Genomic DNA, 23,588 nt, shown 5'->3' on the forward strand with positions numbered 1-23,588 from the left:
AAATAACACCTCTTTTGTTCATTTTTCAGTAAATTGGGAATAAAACAGTATCTACTTCATGAGGTTATCAAAAAGATTAAGTTAGTTTAAGTTAAAATACCAGTTGAGCATTCCTAACATGAAATTCTGAGTGCTGACATCATGCTTGAAAAGTCTCAAATTTTAGAACTTGGGATTTGATGACAGATGTTCACTGGTAAGATCTATGTAAATATTCTAAAATCTGAAATCTACAACATTTCTAAGAAGATCCCAAACATAAAGAAAAAACACTGTATTTGTAAAGTGTTAAATGAACAAAAGATCTAACTACTAGAGAAAAATTCAATTCTTAAAAAAAAGATGAATCTTGGTATTTTTTCATTGTATCATTTACCTGCTACAGCAGTCTTGTCTTATATAAACTAAAATATCCCATTACGTAAGAACTCACATAATTTTTCTTTGAAAAAAAGGTTTCAGATGGATTATGCACAAAAAAATCTGTTTTTTAAAATATATATTTTCTGGTTGTAGGTGGAAACAATATTTTATTTTTACATGGTGCTGAGGATTGAACCAAGTGCCTCATGCAGGAGAGGCAAGTGCTGTATGTACCACTGAGCTACAATCCTAGTCCACAAAAAAAATCTCTTTTTATCACTAAAAATTTCCTGCTTGATATAAAAACTAGTAAAATTTTTAAAATAAGTGAAAAAGACAAAATTTGTGAACAATTATTTCTGAATATTATTGTGGTATTTCTTCTAATACAGGAACTTTGTAACATCACAGCACTTATAGTAAACTGCACAGAAAATAATTTAACTCAGGCTGGGTATTGTGCCACACACCTATAATCCCAATGACTTCAGAGATTGAGGCAGGAGGATCACAAGTCCAAGGAAGAATGTCTCAAAATAAAAAGGGCCAACCGTATAGTTCAAAGATAAAGCACTGCTGGGTTCAACTCCCAATACCACAATAAACAAACACACAAACAAGAAGAAGAAAAAAGTAATTTAACTCAGGTTAGGCTAATTCAACAAATGAAAAACTTCAATGTAGAAATCAGATAAAAACGGATACTTTTAAGGAAGCAGTCAAATCTTTCTTTTTAAGCATTGCTACTATGCTTAAAAGGCAAAAATTTTATAAATTACCTTTCAAGGTAATAGTGGTAACTAGTTGAGTAGTAAAATCATTTCACCTTGATTACAATAATGTCCTTTGGTAAAATCACGATCACACTTAGACACACATCTTCTGTGCCTATTTCATTTGAAATATATACTAATCACTTTAAAAGAAATTAGTTTTACTTTATCAATTCTTCCTCCCATAAAAATTCAAAAAATATTTATGGCTAAATATAATAGGCTTAAAGCAAAAGAAAAAAATCTGGGGGAAGTAATGCAAATTCAACACCAAGTTTAACCCAATTATACACTGCTACCAACATTAATTGTAAGAATCTGTGGTTCAACACATGCGTGACTCAAATTGTTTTGGTTGTTTAAAAAAGAATGTACAACATGGTACTTAAGAATGATGTCTACACACACACACACACACACACAACTGGGGATAACTGGGGAATGAATATACTAGGCCAAGTGCTCTACCACTGAGCTATACCCCCAGCCCAAGAGTTGTATTTCTGAAGTCAAACACACAATCTGGGTCCAAGCCTCACAACTTCTTAGTCAAATGAAGTGACTGTAAACAAAATGCTTGATCTCCTTCCAGTGTAATGAAGAACAGCTACCTCATATATGTATGTCTAAGGATTAGGATGAGATAGTTCCTTAAATTTCAAGTACTCAAGAAAAAGTTATTAACATATATAAAACAACAGACATTTGAGAAACAAGAACAGAAGTAAAAATAAAACTCCCATTTCACAGTGTTATCAAGAAATATTTTAGTAAAAGAGAGATTTTATTTTTTAATAGGTTAGGAATATATACACTTCATGGTTCTCCCCCCCCCCACCCACCCCCCTGAAACTCAGGTGTTTTTTTGTTTGTTTTTGGTTTTTGGTAACAAACTCCCTCAATAATTAACCAAAATACAAAAACTATATGAACTGCAAACATTTTCTCATTCCTTAAGTCAATAAACGTTCACCTTGCTCAGCAGTCTTGTAAGTTAGGCCTCTTGGCCTTTCTTCAGTACAAAACACAATCTCACCTTACCCTGAGATTTCACAGTAAAATAATATTTAAAAGAAATTAGATAATAGTACTCAAGTTTTCTAAAGTATAACTTAAAAATGGTGACATTTTTTCACCTCCACACATTATTCTTTCAGATAATCCAAAGAGATAATAAGTACTTCTAATTCCCCTGGAATCACTTAAATGCTAAATTTTATAGGCACAGATAGAGATTCACTATATATTTCAATCAGCAATATTAGAATTTGAAAAATAATATATAAATGCAACTCAGTATGTGATATACTATCAATAAATGTTATAACATTTTTATTTTATATGAAACCCCTTACGCCTTTTAAAGTATGTATTCAAATTTAGTATTAGAAGAAAATATTAATCTTACATTTCTTTTTATATTACATCCTTTTCTAAACTATAACAAAATTTTTTGTGGTAATTAAGGAAACCAGAACATCACAAAATTATCCACAATAGTCTCTACTAGGTATTTTATTAAAAACAAACAAAAAATTCATGATTTAAAATATATAATTGTGGTTCAAGTCTTCGACAAAGCAGTCTAACGTGGCTTAAATCACTGAAGGTTAAAATACTTAATGATGATATAATTCTAATGAAAAAACATCTCTCACTTAATTTGGAGCTTACCTGTGCATCAATATCAATGGCAGGGTAGATAGGTAGCATGGCTGAAGGAGAGATGATAGGACTTGGAGTTGGAGTCTGAGGTTGGGAAATGGAAGCAGCGATACTGTGGGTAGGAGTATTTGACATTGCAGAAGCTCTTCCACTGACTGCTGTTGAACAAAATAACTGCACTTAATACGGATGAAACATTGTTAGGTAAGAGTTAAGAATTATTTATTAAAAAAAAATTAAGGACTTTTTAAAATAAAATGTTATGGGAGACTACTACAGCACTAATAACTCATGTTCCTGGTTTTAACTGGACAATATAAATATGTATAGAGAGTAATCCATTTTCTAAGTAATAATCCACTTGAAAGATAAAATTCCCCACTTACATAAAACCTTAATTCAAAACAACACCAAAAACAAAAATATTTTTATGTACTAAAATTAAATACAAATGGAAAATTGTTTAACTTCTTAATTAGAAATAAAATAAAGGTAAAATAGTCCACACCAAAAAGGGAAAATAGTTGACTCACACAAAATCTCTTTTATTTTTATTTTTTTTACTAACTACAGGTGGGGAATAATATGACTACATTCTACATCATAGCCCTATAATGTAAATGTAATTTTTCAAATATAAAAATTTGATCCTTACATAGAAATAAATTTTCTCACAAGAAGAATTATTCTGAGGGGTCTTAAAATGCCTAACAATCAATCTGGCAATCACACTGATATATGAGGACAAAATTAAAAGACTAGGGTAGAAACAAATGTATACACACAGTCATCCTTCAAATATGGATTATTAATAGTTATTCTAACTAAGATTTTGCTGTGATATTATTTTCACCCAAATAGGTAATGTAAGTAATAGCTAGTTAAGTCAGGTGCATAGGATAAAATGAAGATTCAGCTGCAGGTAATTTATTTCCTCATTGACTCAATTCTGGAGTTAATGTGAATACCATTCTTTTTCACCCCACTATTAAAAATGCCATAATATATAAGTATGGGCATTAATTTTTGAATGGTCAACAGGAGTGTGGGTGTATGTTACCAAAGTAGTTATCAACTATATCAGACAGAAAGCAATCATGATTCACAACTGGATCTGAAACCAGGGAAAAGAGGTTACGATCCTGCCAAGAATAAAACTGAAATTGATCTCATAACAATTATAAACATGATTGTTAATTGAGAAATTTACTTTACATAAAATCCTTACTTCAGGCACAAACATACACTATACATTGTAGCAACACACATTCTACAATTATACATTTTAAAGTTCACTTAAAGTCAAAGAAAAAATAAAGGAAACAAAACACTGTTTGAATCCTTAGGTTTCCAGATCAAGAGAAAAGGGCATGTAAAATTATTATCTAATGACCTTGATATAATTATTTTGTATGTTAAGAAAAAGATCAAGTAATTTAATATACATATTGTAGATATAAATTTTTAAAATTATATATAGTTCTTAAAACAGACTCCATATCTTCTTTGATTAGATATTCACAAACAGAAATGCTAAATACAAAAAGTAGCTTAAACAGTATGAACACCAGTCTGTCCAAATCACTAATTTTTATTTCATGATACTAAATGGGTTAAAAATATATCTATATAAGCTTTAGTGTTGAATGACTAAATTATAATTCACGTTTCAACTGGTATAATTTATTTTAAAGGTTCTACTACAATTACATTTTTTCAAGTTGGTTGTTCTTATCAACTCATCTAAAAGGATAGGAAAAAAAAACCCAATCCTCTTATTTGACTTTCTTTTAGTACTTATGAAACTGGTTTACTAAAACTAAATAGCTGCCTATTACAAATGTAAATATTTAAGTACCTGAAGGAACTCTGGTATAAATCTTTACATGTGGGGCTTTCATATCAGGTTAGTTTTAGAAAGAGGAAACAGCATGCTCAGGAAAATTTTAAGATAGGGACAGAAAGGAGGGAACTTAAGATCATAGCAAAGGCAAGATGTTAAGACAGATTAAATAGGAAACTAATTTTGCTTTAGCAAGTATAGAGAATAAGGAAGACTGAGATTTTGATTAGTTGAAGTTCTAGAGAAAAGGAGATCAAATATTAAAAGAGAAGTCTAACAAATGAGAACTCAGTAATAAATAACAGAATATCATAGAGGGAGAGAAATAAATCTAAAAGCCTAATGTGGCTCTAGTACATTAGAAACCCAAAGAAATAAATGAAAGTGTATATATAAAAAGGGAAATATATATATTACTTAACTGAAAGGATATATACTACTAGAGAAGTTTAAAAAATGAAGCTGCAGAAAAAGAGTGTATGAGTTTGTGTATGTGTGTAAATGTGCACACCTGCATATGCACCTGGGAACATGAATGGTACTAAGGATTAGCTGCACGTAGATAGTTTAATCCTGCTCTTCCTCCTGGCTGTTTCTCCTCTTTCATAAATGAGCATAAGAAAGAAAGTATTTTTATAGTATGACAAGTATTTGTCTTATATAAGTTATACCTGAAACAGACAAAAATTATGGGGGGTGGATATGAATCAACAGAAAAACTACTTTACAAACCTCTGATAATTCTCAACAGCATAAAAAAAATGTACAACTGACAAATCATTGTTGACAACTATGCCCAAGTACATTAAGTAAACTGACAGTATATAAAAATTGTAAACATTGATTGGTAAGGAATGTCCATTCTTCATTAAGTGGATAAGTAACATTTAATGCTATATATCTGGTAGTCAGACTGACAAAACAGAACACTATTATGATCTAAGTTAATGGCCATGGACACAGGACTTAAGGATTTATAGCTATTGTGCTCTAATTTTCACAGAATACTTTAAAAACTTAAAATTTTATTGCTTATTATTTTAACCAGTTTAGTGGTGACTAGCAATAACTTTCAAATCCATAGAAAAATCATAAACTTATCAATATTGGGATTTTGTACAGTTTTTACTATTAATTATTGCTAGCATTTCTTCTTATTTCAAATTAAGATTAGCAGAGATCTTAATTTGAAGCAGAAATCTTCATTTCACCTATTACATAGCTTCCACATATTACTGCTGAGTTTGAGACCAATAAAGACTGGGAAAATTTAGACCAGTTTTTAAATACAAACTTTGTCTCTTTAACTAGTTTCTTAGTTTCTGCATATTAGCAAATATCTAAACACTACAGAACTTATTTTCTTTTATTCTTTTAAAAGATGAAATTTACATAATGTATAATTTCATCATAATATGTTACTGAAAAATAGATTTAAGAGTAGACAAAGGCAGTCATCCAAGTATAAATAAATTTTAAAAAATTGGGAGAAATCAGAATAAAATTATCAAAATACAATTTATTCCCTTTGTTTTTTCTTTTCCTTTCCAAATTTTCTTCCTTTCTTCAAATTATCTTTCTCAGTATAGCATTATCGTGGCAGATAACCCTATCAAATCTCATTCACTACTTTGTTACAGAACTCACATAAAATAAGCATCCAAAAAAAATCATTAAAACAGCCTTCTAAAGAACTACGTCTTGCCAATAAAACTAAATATAATGAAATAAGGTTTCTCTGCTGCACATTTAAAAATATATCATTTATGATACTATCAGGGGACAACATCTTCCATAATACAGTGAGAAAGAGACTACACATGTACATTCACAGGGGATAAAATCACTGACATACAGTATAATCAAACCTATTTGGTTTGGTACTTTATTAATGTTGTAAAGATACTTAATTTTTTGTTGTTGTTGTTTGTTTTTAAATATCCATCAGGTTTGAAGTCTCGTGCATTAGGATATAAAGTATTTTTTTCACAGATTTAAATAAACTTTCTGATGTGTCCTACTATTTTTTACTTCAATTTCTATTAATTTTCCAGTTTATTTGTGAGAATACTGAGGCAAAAAAGCCAAAATTCAATTTTAGTGTCCTGAACTTAAAAGGGGGGGAAAAACAAAAAACAAAAAACAAAAAAAGCAAAAATCAAACATCAACCCAATTACTAAAAAACCTAGATCCCCAGGCTACTCAGCTAAGCCAGAAAGCTTCAGTCATTTGTATTGAATGAAACTAATCTTTAATTCAACCTGTATCCGTCTGAAAACTTCTGAGATTGAACTAGTATTTCTAAAGATATACATGGGTAAAGAGTCCAAAAATAGTTTTCAAGTTGGGCAATGGCAAAAAATTCTGGAACACTCTTACTCGCCTTAAGCAAATCATATTTGATACCTGCTCATAACAATATAAACCCACCTGCCATGATGTCATCCAGCGTGTCATTGAGGGTCTGAGCAGGGCTGGCTACCATTAACCCTTGTTGTGTTTCTGTCAGAATTCCTTGCCCCAGCCCTGCCAACTGTGCTTGGCCCAGTACTGGCTGTCCAACTATCACTCCTTGCAGTTCTGTAAGATTTGCGATGGACCCTGGAGGCAAGGGACCTGCCGCCAGAGGCAAAGCTTGAGGCATCGCCAGAGGCTGGATTGGTGCAAAACCCATCTGAGCAGCAGTCTGCTGGGGTTCATCTTTAAGCAAAACAGGATCCACTTGCTGTAACCGTGCATAGTCTCCCTCGGAAAGCTGTTCTCCAACCCCAACAGGAGTCAGTAGTCCCAGGTGTTGGCAAGACTGTTGCTGTTGCTGCTGAAGTTGAATTCTTTGAGCTTTAACCTCTAGATACTGCTTTTTAAGCTGCTGCTGAGTTTTGAGTTGTAACTCTCGTTCTACTTTTTGTAGTTCCTCCAAAATCTTTTGTTTCTTCTGAATCTGTTCCTCCCTCGTTTTGTTCAGTTCCTCGATCTTCTCCTTGGTAAGTTGGTCAGCATGTGCCAGTTCCAAGGACTGCAGCTGTGCATTCTTTTCTATGGCTTCTTTTATCCTCTGTTCCAGTTCTGTTAACTTTCCCTGAGCCTCTTCTACAATGCTCTCTGGAGACTGATTGGTGATGTAACCCTGTACATCCTGGCTGTTTGCTGGCAAATGGCTGCTGGACTTTTGTTTAGAAGCAGCTGTGTGAAAAAGAAACCCCCTCAGAAGTGCACATGAATGGCATCCTCATTACAGAGTTACTGTTGGGAGGTTTAGTGCCAACAGTTATGCACCAAGTTATCATATTCAGAGAAGGTGAAAATGCACTTTTAAGGAGTTAAAAACAAGTCCACCTTCTTTATCATAAATATAAAATGTATGTATTTTATGTGCATAGACTAATCTTTGAAAATTAATTTCAGAATTTTAAAACTATCACATGGCTAAAAATTAGACAATAGAGGGATGCAGGTTTGTGGTATCTAAGTGGTGCAATTAAAGAAAAATCTAATTATGTGTAGATATTTCATATGGTCATAAAGATGTAAAAACTCATCATAAGAACAGAAAAATAATGCTAAATTATTACGGTGCAGAGAAAACTTAGACCTCTACCTCAAGGTTTTTCCACATTTAATAGCCTGTGCCTTTTAAATACACACACATACACACACAGAGTGCCCAAAACCACTGAGAAGTATTAAGAAATTAAAATCCAACTAAAACATCTTTCTTTGATAGGGCCTATCATCTTCAAGACTGACAAAGGAAAGATATAAATTCAATATTCACACAGCTACCTGGCCAGTAGAGAATTGGAATTCAGTTTCTCTGGAAGAAAAGATGCTGGACTACGCCATCCACAGTTATCTTCTGACAGCCAGGTGAATAGACTGATCTGGCTACAGGTTTAGCAACCAATTGAAAAAGGTGCCAAGGCTCTAGGTTGGTAGTAGTGATTGAAAAGAGCTGGTGGAAATACTTAGCATTCTTGTTGGAAAAACAATATTGGTAGCCAAAACCAAAAAAAAAAAAAAAAAAAACAAAAACAAAAAAAAAAAACCAAAAAAACAAAAATTGCATTGGTTCTTCAGGTTAAACTTAAAAAAAAAATTTTTTTTTTTTTTTTTTTTTTTTGACTCAAACTGGTAGGTATAATGTTTGGGGACATAACTTAAGAACATGCATGGTGTAACATCCACAAGTCAAATAGGGATCTCAGAATTCTAGAGAAATTAACATGTCTATCTGAAATAACTTTGAATTATTGGTTGAGAAAAGGTATCCCAGATATAAAAATCTATATTAAACCAGTTTCTTTAAAATAAATTTTAATATTTGATCCAACTTGATTAATCTTTATACCTTATATCATTAGATATTTAAGTAATTTATAAAAATATCAACCAACTATACCCAGCTTAACATTTTACATGAATAAAAATTACTATTTATTAGAGGAAATCATGGATAATTAGAATTCCATTAAAAATGAGCATTTGAATTTCTCCTTCTAATTCTAGCATAGAGTAACTTTATTACTATCTTTTCTCCCAATAACATCTTTCTCATTGATTCAAAAAAAAAAAAAGACTCTGTATGCCAACTTAATAAAAAATTTATTTTTTTATGGAAAAATAATTTTAAATGGCTAGAATTTTTGTGATCTTATTTTCAAATAGACAACATGTAAGAACTGTCTTTAGAAGTATAACTGACCTTTATTCCTAATGGGAAGAGTGGTGGCAACATTGGCAGGTGGTTTATCAGGCTCCTGAGGTGGGACAACCATGGGCAGTGCTTGAACTGGTACACGGGGTGCCTAGGACAACAAACACTAAATTGATTATTTCACCTTTGCCTACATAATACATTGAGTAATATGCTAATGAAGAATAAGATAGAGATTTATTAAAAATATTTTTAACAAGTCATCTCGAGAACATATCTACTTAAAATATGCTAGAGTTCAATTATTTTCCTTGACTTGTTCTTTGTTGGTGGGGGTGGTACTAGGGATTGAACCCAGGGAGGGGCATGTGCATGCTAACCATACACTCTACCATTGAGCTATACCTCCCAGCCCCTTTGACATTTTTCTAATGGGCTTTGAATTTAAGTTGCTGTTGTAACCTTCAGAAGAAATCAAAGCAAAATCACATCAATCTAGAATCTGAATATAACGCCAGATGTTCATTAATCATAAAAGATATAAAGAAAATTATATATTATAATTTTAAAAATCTAGTTAAAAATGAAACAATAAGCAAAAGAAAATAAAGGAGACACAATATAAAATGCTTTAGTTTTAAATCTTACCCTATTTAGGTCATGGGATGGGGGTGTTAACTGAGTGACATCTGGTGGAGGGGCGGAAAGCAAGTTATTAGGATAGTCCAAAAGATAGCAAACAACACTTGTATGGCCACCTTTTGCAGCTTCTATCAACATAGTAGAGCCATCCTAAAAAGAATGCATATAGAGGGGAAAAAATAAGTTAGTTTACAGAATCATTTAAAAAGAAAAAGCTTACAGGTCCTGGCTACATTAAAATAATGCTTTTAGTAAGGAGCACTTCCTCTAATAAAACAAAACTAATACTCAGAATGGCATTATAAATACAACTTATATATTATAGTCTGTGGTGTTCAAGTGAAGAATTAATTCAAAATCCAACCCAAAACACTTGAGTTACATACTTTTAAACGGTGGGTAGGGTCTGCCCCATGAGCCAAAAGTAGTTCCACCACTGCCAGATGACCCCCTGCACAAGCCAGGGACAGTACAGTATGGTCATTATTAGCTGTGGTTCTATTCACATTCGCTCCTAAAACAGAGAAGACATGAAAAATCACATTGATCAGAGTGTTTTGTTTTTAAAAACATGGTAAATTTAAAACTCATTAAGAGTAGATAGAATACAATAATGAAGCCCCACATACCCATTACCTAGCTTCAACAATTATAAACACAGGGCAACCTCATTTCATATAAACCCACATCAATTCTCTGCCACACTGAATTATTCTAAAGCAAATCCCAGACAAATATAATTTCATCCATACATATTCCAGTATGAACCAGTAAAATAAAACCAAAACAAGTATTACCCTCAGGGTAATTATCACATTAAAAAAATACAAAACTGTATTTACATTTTAAGTTCTTTTTTTTTTTTTTTAGGTCTTAGCAAATTTATTTTACATAGTTAAAAATATCCAAAAAGTACAAAATTCTCCAAGCTAACTATGAAATGTTACATAGATTTCCTTTAAAGTCTGGAATGAGATACTGATCTTTATCATAATTTTTAGTCATTGTTACAATGGAGTTCCTAGGCAGCAAAATAAAAAAACAGTTCAAATATATAAACATAAGAAGAAACAAAACTGTCATTCCTAAATTACATAAATCAGTAGGATCTACAGAAAAAAATTAAATGAGCATAGCTATAGAAGAAAATCCTGATCTTTGTTTACACAAGAACATCTTAAATAAGATACCAAAAGTATGATCTTAAAGAGACAATTTTTGTTATTTGTTTCTCATCAAAATTAAAAGATTCTGTTCTTTGTACCTTGTCTATTTATTATTTTAATGTCTTTCAAACAAAATATTTGCAAAGCATGAAGGAAAGGGTGAATAATTTGGATATTATCAAAACTAAAAACACATTTTGCAAGAAAAATTATAATAATGACCAGGAAGTGGAATTCAACTAATTATTGGAAAAATACAAACTAAATATAAATCACTAGTATCTATTTGAGTTAATAGTGTAAAGATTGACAATTACAAACATTGATGAGGATGTGGAGTACTTCTAGAGAAATGAGAAATATAAAAGTTAGAAAAATTTTTGCAAAGGCCTGTAAATTTATACATATATTCTTTGGTAGAAAAGATGAGTGAAAAAAAATTAAAATAATCCACACTGCACTCTACGGGCTAAACATGTAAAGAACTAACAATAGAGTACCATCTTTTTTCTTTTTTAATTAGGAAATGTCTGAGAATAAAGACAGATATGTTTTCTAATCAAAGTCTATCTATTTATCTATCCTTGAGTTGGATTACTATAAGGAATTATGGCATATGGCAGAAACAAACTGAAATAATGTTAGTCAAACTCAACCAAAGAGGGTATAGTATTTATGTAATAATTCGAATCTTAAAAATACTGCAATAAACCTATCACAAATGTATGCTCAAAATTCGTAAAATGATTTGACCAGTCATTTATTGATTTTTTACCTATAAACTATTATAAATTTATAGTTTATTTAATATGGCCATATAAACTTTGTTATCAATATGTACTCAAAAGTGAATCTTTAATCTCTTAAACAAAAAATATGTTAAACTCTTCCTGAAAAACTAGAGCTTAGGTATAGTAAATACCTAAGAAATAATTTAAAGGAAATAATAACATGCTAATTTGGTTATTATGGTCTTTGGTATTCAAACTAGAATTACTGGCCATAAATTAAAATCTTCATGCATTTTGCCACTTTCAACCTTGAACAATTTTTCTATGCTATATTTATAACCATTTCCCTATATTTTATAAAGAAGAAAACTTAGGCCCAAGTAAATATAAAGCAGAAAAGGGATTTGCCACAAATTTCTCAGTGGCAGAAACAAAAACCCATGTTTCAAGATAATACTAAGATGAACAAAATAAGTAACTCTCCTCCATATCATTCTATACCCCGAAAATGCTCCATATCCCTCAATCTCTAAATGCCTAAGGATATAGGTAGACATCTTTGGGGGAAAAAAAAACATGTGCTTTATATAAACTTACCTTTACTAATTAAGAACTGAACAGTACAAACATGACCGGCCCTTGCAGCTTTCATTAAAGGAGTTCTTCCACCTTCAGATTCATGCTCCTGTTTTTAAACATGCACTTAATTATAAAATAAACTAATTTCAAGATAAATACATTAAATATCATGAGAAATTAATAAAATATAATTTTAAATTAAAGAAATCACATATTAGAAACATGTTGAATAGAAATAACTTAAGAACTGGAAATCTCGGGGCATGGTGGTGAGTTCCTATAATCCTAGCTATTTGGGAGAATGAAGCAGGAGGACTGAGGGTTCAATTCAGTGAGACTCATTCTCAGTTTAATTTAATTGGGGAAAAAAAAGGAAGCGCTGGAGTTACAGTCATGTGATGTTGACACCCTCATCAAAATCCATCTTGTAATTTCTGCTCTATAAAAAAAAAAAAAAAAAAAGAAACTGGAACAGTGTATGGCACTCTAGCACATAATTGGCATTATCATCATCCACTCAAGAAATATTTATTTTCTATTTTACCTTATATAAAAATTACAAAACTAATGATGATTTATTTCTAAAACCACCAATTATGTTACTAGAGCTTTCTGGAGAATACCAAAAAAGGATGAAAATCAATGGAGATCGTTGGGCAATTGAGAACAATAGTAAAGACATTTTCAGGTCTTCATTTGAAAAAAAAAAATCTTTTGACAGGATTTTATATTTGTTTATCATTTACAAAAGATGAAAAATTGATTTTTCTCCAGTCAATATGTAGTTTGTTCTCCTTACCCTTTAACTAAACAAGTATTAAACCTTACAGTGCTGTATGTTTCATAGTTACTGTGGTAAGCTCTGGAAATAGAATTTCTAAGCTTAAGTGGCTCAAAGTCTAACAAGGAAATCTTTATACAAAAGTAAAATAGAACTTACACATTAAACGCTTTGAATATATTCAGAATTAAAGAGGCCACAACAATCATCTAATTCAGCCCTTTTAGTAAATGAGGAAAGAGAAATTAAGTGTATTATTACAAGTTTTTGAAGTTAATTTCAACACGCCTGTTTCTACTTGCATATGAATTTGTCATAAACTATGAACTTCTACAGGAAATAACATTTGTCTGTTAATCTCAGAAACTCAGTCCCATGAAAATATGCTTACATTTTAACCCAATCCTACTTTTTAATGTCTTATTCATACTTCACCACAGACTACACTGGAAGACTAACTATTTTGCCCCATATTAACGAACTTTGTTTTCTACTTTTTAGGCTATAGACTATGATCTCACTGTATTTTTTTAATTTAACTGGACTATCTCTTTTGCTTCAACATTGCCACATCCTCTTTCTAAACTTTACCTAGTTCAAAATATAGGAAGTCAGATCCTCTAAGCTTAAACTTTCTGCACTTTACCTGTATGACATCTATAAAGAATCTACCTTATAATGACATTACTATTTTATCCTTTCTTACTAAATTATAAACAACTTGGGAGAAAAATTATTTATTAAATACTTCATGCTTTTAGCACTTTTATTAATTAATAATGCTCAGACCACTGTAGGCAAAATTTATTTTCTAAAGCTATAGAAATGTCGTTAAGTCATATTTGTTTACCTTTTTAAATCAAATTATAAACTTGGTGTTGTAATTACAAGCTTCTAAAAATAGAAAACACCTAAGGAAAAACTAATTTCTATTAACATTTCTAACACAAAAATTTTCTTTTTCTTTGGGGAATGAGGCATAGTGGATTGGACAGTACTATTAGCAAGAACAGAGACTGGTATAGAAAAAAGACTGCCTACATGAGAAAAGGAATGGCAAACAAACAAACAAACAAATAAAAACCTTGAAGTAAAAATATATTTTCCTGGGCTGGGGATGTGGCTCAAGCGGTAGCGCGCTCGCCTGGCATGCGTGCGGCCCGGGTTCGATCCTCAGCACCACATACCAACAAAGATGTTGTGTCCGCCGAGAACTAAAAAATAAATATTAAAAAAAAAAAATTCTCTCTCTCTCTCTCTCTCCTCTCTCACTCTCTCTTTAAAAAAAAAAATATATATATATATTTTCCTAAAATCTCCATATAGTTTTGAATTATTTTCTTTTTGTTTTGTTTTGTTTTTCTTGGTACTAGGAATTGAACTCAGGGATATGAACCACTGAGCCACACCCCTAGTCCTATTTTGTATTTTATTTAGAGACACTGTCTCACTAAACCTTGTTTTTGCTGAGGTTTGCTTCAAATTTGTGATCCTCCTGCCTCAGCCTCCCAAGCCACTAGGTTTATTATAGGTTTGTACCACCGTGCCCAGCTTGATTTCATTTTTTTTTAAAAATTTTAGTTGTAGATGGACACAATACCTTTATTTCATTTATTTATTTTTATATGCTACTGAGGATCGAACCCAGTGCATCACACATGCTAGGCAAGTGCTCTGCCACTGAGACACAACCCCAGCCCCTCTTGTCTTTTTAAATGAACATTTTAAAAAGTGTCTTAGCTTACCAGATCTGCTCCTGCTTGAAGTAAGACATCTGCTACATCAGTATGACCATTTTCACAGGCATATGTTAGTGCTGTATCTCCTGTTGCTGTCGTTGCATGAACATTAGCTCCTGCAGCAGTGTTAACAATTAATACAAAGAACCAAAAGACATAAATGAACATAGAAATTTCTTATGGGTAAGCCATATCTCCTCAAATTAGACAAAATAACCTTATCCATTTCTAGAAACCAAATGTTGGTAGAATCTTTAAAAGCAAAAAAGAAAAAAAAACAATTATAAATAAAACTGCTTGAAATTAAAACTGCAGATACTTCATAAGATAGTAAATCATACAGCCTATATGTTTCACACTGCTTAACTCTGAGGAAAAATTTTGTGAAGCACTTTATTAAAGATTAAAATAAATGATCCATCTAGAAATACTCTAAAAAAAGATAATAAGGTGAATTACTCAGAATACACATACAAGAATATTACTTTGTCTTCAACATACAGTGTATTATAAAATAAAAAAGACTGGCATTATGACATTTTTACTTAAATAAATCATGTTTAAAAAAAAGTTTTTCCAAAATGCAAAAATGCCTACCTGCAGCTAATAAGTATTTAACTAACTCCAAATGACCCTCTTGAGCAGCTTCCATTAAAGGGGTAGAACACCCTAGCTCTATATCAGCTCCTGCTTTAATGAGAAAGTCAGCCACTTCCAGAAAGCCTCCACAGCAAGCTAGAGTCAGGGCAGTTTCTTGAGTTTCTTCTGTTTGTGCATTGATATTTGCTCCTAAAATAAAAATTTTAATAAATGACATTCATAAAACGTATTCCAGACATAAGCAAAACTTGGTTGTTGCCTAATAAACAAAATCTGATAAATGAACATGTATATTACTATTCTAAATAAGTGTTTATTCTCCTATTCATGAGGCAGTTAAAAATAAAGAGAACCATTAACTGTATTCAGAAGTCCATATTTAATGTACAGAGCTACAACAGTATTTTATTCAGCCAGAAAACATAAGTCATATGAGGACTCAGAAAAATAAGCTATATCTGCTCATTATAAGGCCTCAAAAATGACTAACACTTAGTAAGCTCTTATTGTTTGCCAGGCAATATTCAAAGGATTTTATAAATTGTTTAGGTATTACCAATAGCTCTATTTTACACCTAAGAAAATTGAGGTTAATTAGCTTCCGCAACATCACAACATTACTATCATCACTATTATCATCATAACCATAGTTAATGTTTAACACGGACTACATAATGAACACTGTTCTAAGAGTATGTTATATATACACATATTCATCTATACACATAAACATATATACACTTATATATGTTTACATATTTTTCCTCTTTCTGTGTCTCACCAACCTCACAGAAGAGAAAACTGAGGCACATGAGGTTAAAAACGATCCGAAGTTACAAAATTAGCAGTGGAGTTGTGATTCAAACCTAAGAAGCCTGCTCCAAAACCTGTACTTTCAAAATTGTAGCCAGTATTGCCTCAAAATATAAACAAGTTTTTAAAAAATTACCACCACTCCTAAATTTGTCCTGAATTTAACTTTACAAGGCAAACTAAACTTTACTATTAAAAAAACAAAATCAGGGAACAACTATAGATATGGGGGATTACTTTGAAATTTAATTTTAACACAAAAAGTGTTTCAATTTTCCCAAAAAAGAAGTTCTCTATGTACTGAGGTACTTAACATCTGATGTACATTCTTTCTCTTCCTCATGGTAGTATTTCCATATTATTCTACGAAACACTAGTTCCATAACATTTATTAATAATTGTTCTGCTCCCCCCAAAATTCCCTCCATATATTAGCTTGAGTAATGTTGAATTTCATATTCCCTAACACACAAGTCTATGCAAACCCCAATTGTTTTTTTATTCACATAGTTTATGACTCTGAAAACTGTACCTCAAATTAGTCTATGTTTAACATGTACAGAAGTCATTTTTTAGACCAAATACTTTATCATAAGTTTAGGTAATAATCTCATTGTACATCTATAGAATGATAAAATATACAAGTTCAATTTTACAAAATTATAGTCATGTGTTACATATTTATGATTTATTAGTGTCTTGGCTGATATGGTTACCTTGGCCTAGAAGTAATGCCACCATTTCTTCATGTCCTTCACGAGCTGCTTCCATCAAAGGTGTATAACCTTCATCGTTGACCTCTTCCAGGCTAGCTCCTCTTTCAATAAGTAAAGCTGCAAGTTCCACATGCCCACCACATGCAGCCAAAGTCAATGGTGACTCAAATGAATCAGCAGGCATGTTCACTTGGGCACCACTGTCAAGAAGTAACCTGGCTACTTCAACATGGCCATCCTAATCATAATGCAATTAAAAAAATTTTATCAGAACCACTAAAAATCTTACAAATTTTGAAGACTTCTTAATTACTATACAATAAAGCTTAATGATCTCCATTCAAAGGAGAATACATCCACAGAAGTAGGAACAGCAGTTGAGGATATTAAAACAAGTAAACAAATGATACCTTCCATCAAAGACTTACTAACCATTAGGAAAGAAAATAGTAATTAAATCAAACAATAGACTACTGTGATACCGTAGATAATATCACCACTGGGCCAAACAAATTTAAATGCTGAAGGATAAAGTTTAGGGAAGGAAAATAGGATTTTCATTAAAAAGATAAGCAAACTTATTTAGATAGAAAAAGAAAACTGCAATACTTTTTGGAGGAATCTGGAAAGGATATATGATGTGTTAAGATGAACACAAAGTACACTTTGCTGTTCAATATTTAAACACTAGTGAAAAGAAAAAGTTATTATCTTTTGTCTTCCTTCTAGTCATTCTTTCACAGCTTATCTAATTACTGGCAACTTCAAAAATTTCCTTTTCCTTTCAATGAAAACTGCCCCCTTTTACATCATTAATATTTCATCTTCTTTTGCACTTGTCTTGCCCATTTTTGTCCATGTACTCGTCACATACAATTCTAATGTCTTATTATCATGGTTACTTTGCTATTTACTCATTTCTGAATCCTCCCTGAAAAGTTCACTTCTACATTTCTGTTCAAGTCCAATTTAAAAACCTCAACTGTCAGTAAGTCTTCCAAATATCTGGCCCCTCCAAATACCTTTCATTTATTTATAATATTTACATCCAGGGAATGTAGGTTAGTCCTATAGAATATTCCATTTTAATTTCTTAATTGATACATAAGGTTTTTTTCCCCCTAGTGTAGGGTGGCAATATGATTTAAATTTTCCTTATCAAAGGGAATTATTGTAACTTAATATTATTGGCATGTTTTATACACAAAAGCTCACTGAATCCTCTCAAAACAACCCCAGGGAAAGGTATTATCCTTGTTTTACAAATGAAGAACTCAAAATCTTCAAGGACAACTTGTTCAAAAGAATAATTCACTTAAGCAAACTCTAGAATTTGGACAAAAGGAAAAACAACAGAAAATCTGAGTCTTAAAATGATGGTACCTAATATTTTAAAAACAAGTAAATAAAATTTAACATCTTTTCAATAATCATTCTTAGATGAGAAGCTAAGATAAGAAACTTCAAATTCATTTGGGGTCTTTTTCTTTGACATGTCATCTTCAAAAATCCGTAATTTCACTCTAATCAATTTCTTTGTCTATCATAAACTAAGATACAAAAGTTTAAGGTACTATTATGACAAATTCCCAAGTACAAATGCTGAGAAGCAATTCCTAGTAAAGGATTCTATGGCTCAGGAAAAAAACATGACAAAAGAACAATTATATAACACAAATAATACTTTTATTTTTTTCTCTTTAATATCACTGACCAGCCTTTTAAAGTCACTTACGTGTCAACTATAAAACCAGATTAGAATTATGAGACAAATAAAATGCAGAAATATTGTAAAGTTTCAGAGAGTAAAAGAATAGCTATGAAAACTATTAATTCAGATGGCCAGGGTTCTACTCAATAATAAGGTTATAATAAACAGAACTTTGTACACAAGGAAAAGGGACTTATTGCACACTAGGATCTGTGTTTCCCTATCTGGTATATATTTCATGTATGTAATTCACTAGACTTACCATGCAAGCCTCCATTAGAGCAGTGTGCATTTCATCTGTTTTATGTTCTTGATCTGCACCAGCTTCCAAAAGAAATCGCACCATCTCTAGGTGTCCTAAACCAAAAGTGAATAAAATTACTTAAAAATATTTCACTTAAAAATTATCCCTCAACTTTCAAAAACAAATTATATAAGTGCCCATGCTGCTCTACTCCTCACTTAAGTCTGCTGCTTAGAATTCCTTCTATAGGTGTACAAAGATGCCATTTTCCAACATCCAGAATATCCTCTATATAACTTTTTATGAGCCCAGGCATGCTATAGTTATTTTATGTATGCCATGGAATAAATTAGCTTTCATAAACTAGTATCCTGAGATGATCATCATTCAAGCTATTTCTATGAGGAAATGTTTTAAGTTCTAATAACTCAGAAACTTTTCAGGAATAGTCTTAAACACTGGAAGAGCACGTATAAAAATATTCTTGAAAATTTCTTTTAATTTACATTTATTCACTTAGAAAATAAATATATGCACAAATATACACATATTAATATAGTTTCAAATTAACCATGATACAAACACATATACAGGAGTGGTTAAAAAATACACCACTAATGGTATTTTAGATACTACGCAAGGAAATATAGAAAAAGGTCCCCTTCCCTACTTTTATTTGCAATGATCTATAATCAATTGTAATCAACTGGACTTGGGAAAGAAGAGACAGACAGTGGAGTCATAAGCAACATTTAAAAGTTACTTCAGTAAGTATAGCATCTGCCACATCTTGTTTTTGCAAACTATCAACACATCCCTTTTCTGTCATTCTTCCCACTGTAAGACCTATATCAAAGCTCAGTGACAGCCTGAATTCTATCTCTTTCCTGTCTCCTTGTCAATCTATGTCCCAGGAAACCTCACCAGAAAAAAGAAAGGGAAGGAAGTAGTAGAGATATACTCCACCAACTCAGTTCTCTACCCAGCTTCTAATCAAAGCCTGCAAGCCCCAGGCTTTGGAAAGTAGAATGGGGATACAAGCAAAGGGGAGAGGCAAAAATGGTTGGTTACTTGCAGTCTCAGTGAAATGCACAGAGTTCTGGGTTTTAAAGTATTTGTGAAACGGGGAGAGAATAACCCAATCAGCCTGCTCCAAGGTTTAACTCTTCTACCCAGTGAAGACCAATCTTTGCCTAATTACCAAAGAGAGTTAGGGAAGTAAAGGACTTCAGCTGTGCTCCCTATCAGAAAATCTGTTAACATCAGTTATCAGAAGAACTTTAGATCAACTATATCTTTTATATTTATATTTTACTCATTTATGTATTTAAAGCATTATTTTCTTATGTTTTTAAAGTAAATTAATCCAAACTACATCACACAACCACAGCCACTCTTAAATAAAATAAAATAAAATAAAACAACATCAGGACCAAGACTAAGTTGAAGAAATTTAGAAGTAGGGTGTGAAATTTAAGAAGTCACCCACTCACAAGCTTGTGCAAGTGAAGGGTCAGCCCTTGAGACTTGAGTCCTTCCTTAAATCTTCTGCCTGATCTTCCAACAGCTTTTTCTTAATACATCAAAGCCAAAAACCAACCAATTGTTTTATGATACAAATATGGCACAGCTGCAGATGGTATGGAGCACTTAACTGAATGTCTTTACAGACACAAAATAGATGGCATCTACTTTTTTTAAAGTTCCTTTAAAATAAAAAAAACACCTTACATTATAGTTATCTGTCATATATCTGTTATACACGTGGGAATCTGAGAAATGTCTGATTCTGTGGCTGTGGCATCTTTTCAAGCAATTGGCCTACCTAAAGGAGGGTATTTTCTGTATTACCAAAATTTTTAGTTTGGTCGGCATTTGAAATATCATGTACCCATTTTTGTATCAGGCAAAATATTCCCAACATGCAAAATCCTCTTAAAAGTAAAATTCATATTAAAATCAAATAACTGTTTCTGATAAAAACAATTAAATCAATTGATACTCATTTTATTGAAAATATTTGTAATATTGAGTCTATTTTTAAGTTTACATATTAAACAAACTCTCAAATACTCTAAATACTTAACATTTAATTAGTTACTATATACTATTATCATGTTGTCCTATTATTTGAATTTTAAAAAGGTTATATAAAATAACTAGTTTCACATGTTTAAAAATTTTGGTTCAAAAAAGGTTTTTACTATACCTTTGTAACAAGCTAATGTAAGGGCACTCTCTTTAAATTCATTGGAATGCGTATTAATGCCAGCCCCATTTTCTAGCAGCAATCTGGCTACTTCCACATGTCCAGCACTTCCAGCTTCCATAAGAGGAGTATGACCATTTTCATTATGGTCCTCAATACTAGCACCGGATTCCAAGAGCACCTTTACAACATCTACATAGCCTCCAGCACAAGCATATGTAAGTGCTGTATTGCCTATTTTATTAAAGAAAAACAAAAATACGTTAACATAAAACACTAAAATAAAACATCTGAGTAAGAAGAACACAAAAAGGGAAAACTAGAATCATAATAAATATTGAATAATAGACATATATAATTCCTTTTTTTATTGAAATTTAACTTTCTCAAATTAACCCCCTATGCTACCTTTCCATGTAAAATAATGTGAGGAAAATCACATACACTCATCAAGATAGTGGAATTGTAAAATGACAGCAAATCTGCCCTGAAACTGATTATCCTTTCAAATGAGAAACATGCTTTTTAACAGTAATCAAAAAAATGTTTCATAAGCTTATTTTAATGAATTAATTATATATCTAAATTATTCATCCTAATATATCTTACACCATATTTCTTTTAAACACATAAATTTTTCACTTACAACTTCCAACACTAGTTAACCAGATTTAAAATTAAATTTAAAATTAATTCTAATTTAAAATTAAAGTGATTTCAAAAACATTCTTTCCTGATGATAAAAAACCTCCCATGTCTGAGTAAAATACAAATTCCATGTAGACCTTCAAATTTATTTAAATAATCTAATAAAACTGAAATTTTTACACAGAGGAAATAAACAAAATGTATTTTCATATAATTTTAGAACTTCATAAATCTATTTGGGAAGAAAATGAGTTTAGGCTAAAGTTATGTCCTGATGGAACACAATTTTTCATTATACACCACCACCACCACCACCACCACCACCCCCCGCCAGGCTACAGTTTAATAATAGTAGGGAATTCTTCCCAATTTCCCTTCGTGTTCTCACCAGAAATACAGCAAACCGAGGTTTGAGACATATCGCGAATACCTTTCCATTTTGCAAGATGACGGTCTTTCTAACTGAATCAGTGTTTCATCTAATCTAAAGGCCCTTTAAAAGGGTATGTAACAGCCCTCATAAAATGGAAGAAATTTCACTTAAAATATATTCTATTTAAACCTCTTAAACACTTTGAAAATATGTAACACTTCTAAGAAATACGGGAACTGTGAAAGCAACATTAATGATCACTTCCATGTGAAACATTTATTACCAAAGCATGCTACTATTTAGCGAAACTTAAAAAAATACAACCTGTTGAAGACTGTGCATTGACATCGGCTTTATGAGCTAGCAGCAACTTCACAATTTTGACATGTCCTCCATTAGCAGCAGCCATTAAAGGTGTAATGTCACCTTTGATTCCCCTATCTTCCACATTTGCATGCATTGCCAACAAAACCTTAAGAAAAACAAAGTGTAATGAATATTAAAAATTATTTTATCAAATTTTTTGTTTTTTTATTTTCGTTTTGTAGTGCCAGGGATAGAACACAGGGCATCATTAAAAAAACCTGAACACTGATATTTAACACTTATCTATTCATAAGTCGATAAACACACAAACTTTATCTAACAAAACTATACTGATATAAACTTAATGGCTGAAAGTGTGAGGCCAGTCTGGACAACTTAGTAAGACTCTATCTCAAAATATTTCTTACTAAGTAGGCCAGATTAAAAAAAAAAAAAAAAAAAGATTTATTTTGATGAGACAAACCTGTGCAAGCTCATAATAGCCAGCAGAACAAGCTAAACAAAGGAGGCTTTCCCCTTCCTCGGTGTGTTCATTTACGCTTCGCCCTTCAATGAGTAACTTCCGCACAGCATTTACATCTCCTTCTGAACAGGCTTCTGCCAAACTGCGGCTGTTAGGTGAAGAATATTGTAGGATTAGGAGATAACAATATAAAAAATTGTACAGTATAACTTGGTTTTTGATGTCACTCTTAATAACAGCTGTGTGAACAAGAATGATTATTTCAATAATCACAACAAATTTCATATCAGAAAGCTAAAAAATGGAGCTCACTGAACTTAAAATTTACACATAAAAGTCAATTATTTAAAATTAAAATTATTCTGATGGGTGTGGTGGCACACATCTGTACTCCTAGCAATTTTGGGAGGCCCAGGAAGGAGGATTCCAAGTTTGAGGCCAGCTGGGACAACTTAGCAAGACTACCTCAAAATAAAAAATAAAAAAAGGTCTAAGGATATAGTCTGGTGGTATATTTGACTGAACCTGAGTTCAATCATCAATACAA

General features: G+C 31.7%; 1 protein-coding gene across 6 annotated transcripts in view; it reads right to left on the reverse strand.

Annotated features, from left to right (window-relative positions):
* ANKRD17 (ankyrin repeat domain 17) overlaps nucleotides 1–23,588 on the reverse strand; it is a 150,760-nt gene that overhangs the window by 50,388 nt on the left and 76,784 nt on the right. For 2 of the 6 annotated variants that reach the window (XM_081304252.1, XM_081304250.1), the window contains exons 4-16: nucleotides 23,042–23,189; nucleotides 22,576–22,723; nucleotides 21,231–21,464; nucleotides 19,040–19,134; nucleotides 17,067–17,304; nucleotides 15,535–15,726; nucleotides 14,944–15,053; nucleotides 12,436–12,523; nucleotides 10,328–10,455; nucleotides 9,948–10,091; nucleotides 9,348–9,450; nucleotides 7,076–7,828; nucleotides 2,811–2,959 (exon numbers count right to left, since the gene is read on the reverse strand). In XM_081304252.1, the coding sequence (XP_081160378.1) occupies nucleotides 2,811–2,959; nucleotides 7,076–7,828; nucleotides 9,348–9,450; nucleotides 9,948–10,091; nucleotides 10,328–10,455; nucleotides 12,436–12,523; nucleotides 14,944–15,053; nucleotides 15,535–15,726; nucleotides 17,067–17,304; nucleotides 19,040–19,134; nucleotides 21,231–21,464; nucleotides 22,576–22,723; nucleotides 23,042–23,189 (2,530 nt within the window). The remainder of the gene's footprint in view (nucleotides 1–2,810; nucleotides 2,960–7,075; nucleotides 7,829–9,347; nucleotides 9,451–9,947; nucleotides 10,092–10,327; nucleotides 10,456–12,435; nucleotides 12,524–14,943; nucleotides 15,054–15,534; nucleotides 15,727–17,066; nucleotides 17,305–19,039; nucleotides 19,135–21,230; nucleotides 21,465–22,575; nucleotides 22,724–23,041; nucleotides 23,190–23,588) is intronic. The other 4 variants (XM_081304255.1, XM_081304253.1, XM_081304251.1 and 1 more) reach the window with 3 other exon arrangements.

The sequence above is a fragment of the Spermophilus citellus genome (genome assembly GCF_964194105.1).
Source record: "Spermophilus citellus genome assembly, chromosome: 8".
NCBI classification, from domain to species: domain Eukaryota; kingdom Metazoa; phylum Chordata; class Mammalia; order Rodentia; family Sciuridae; genus Spermophilus; species Spermophilus citellus.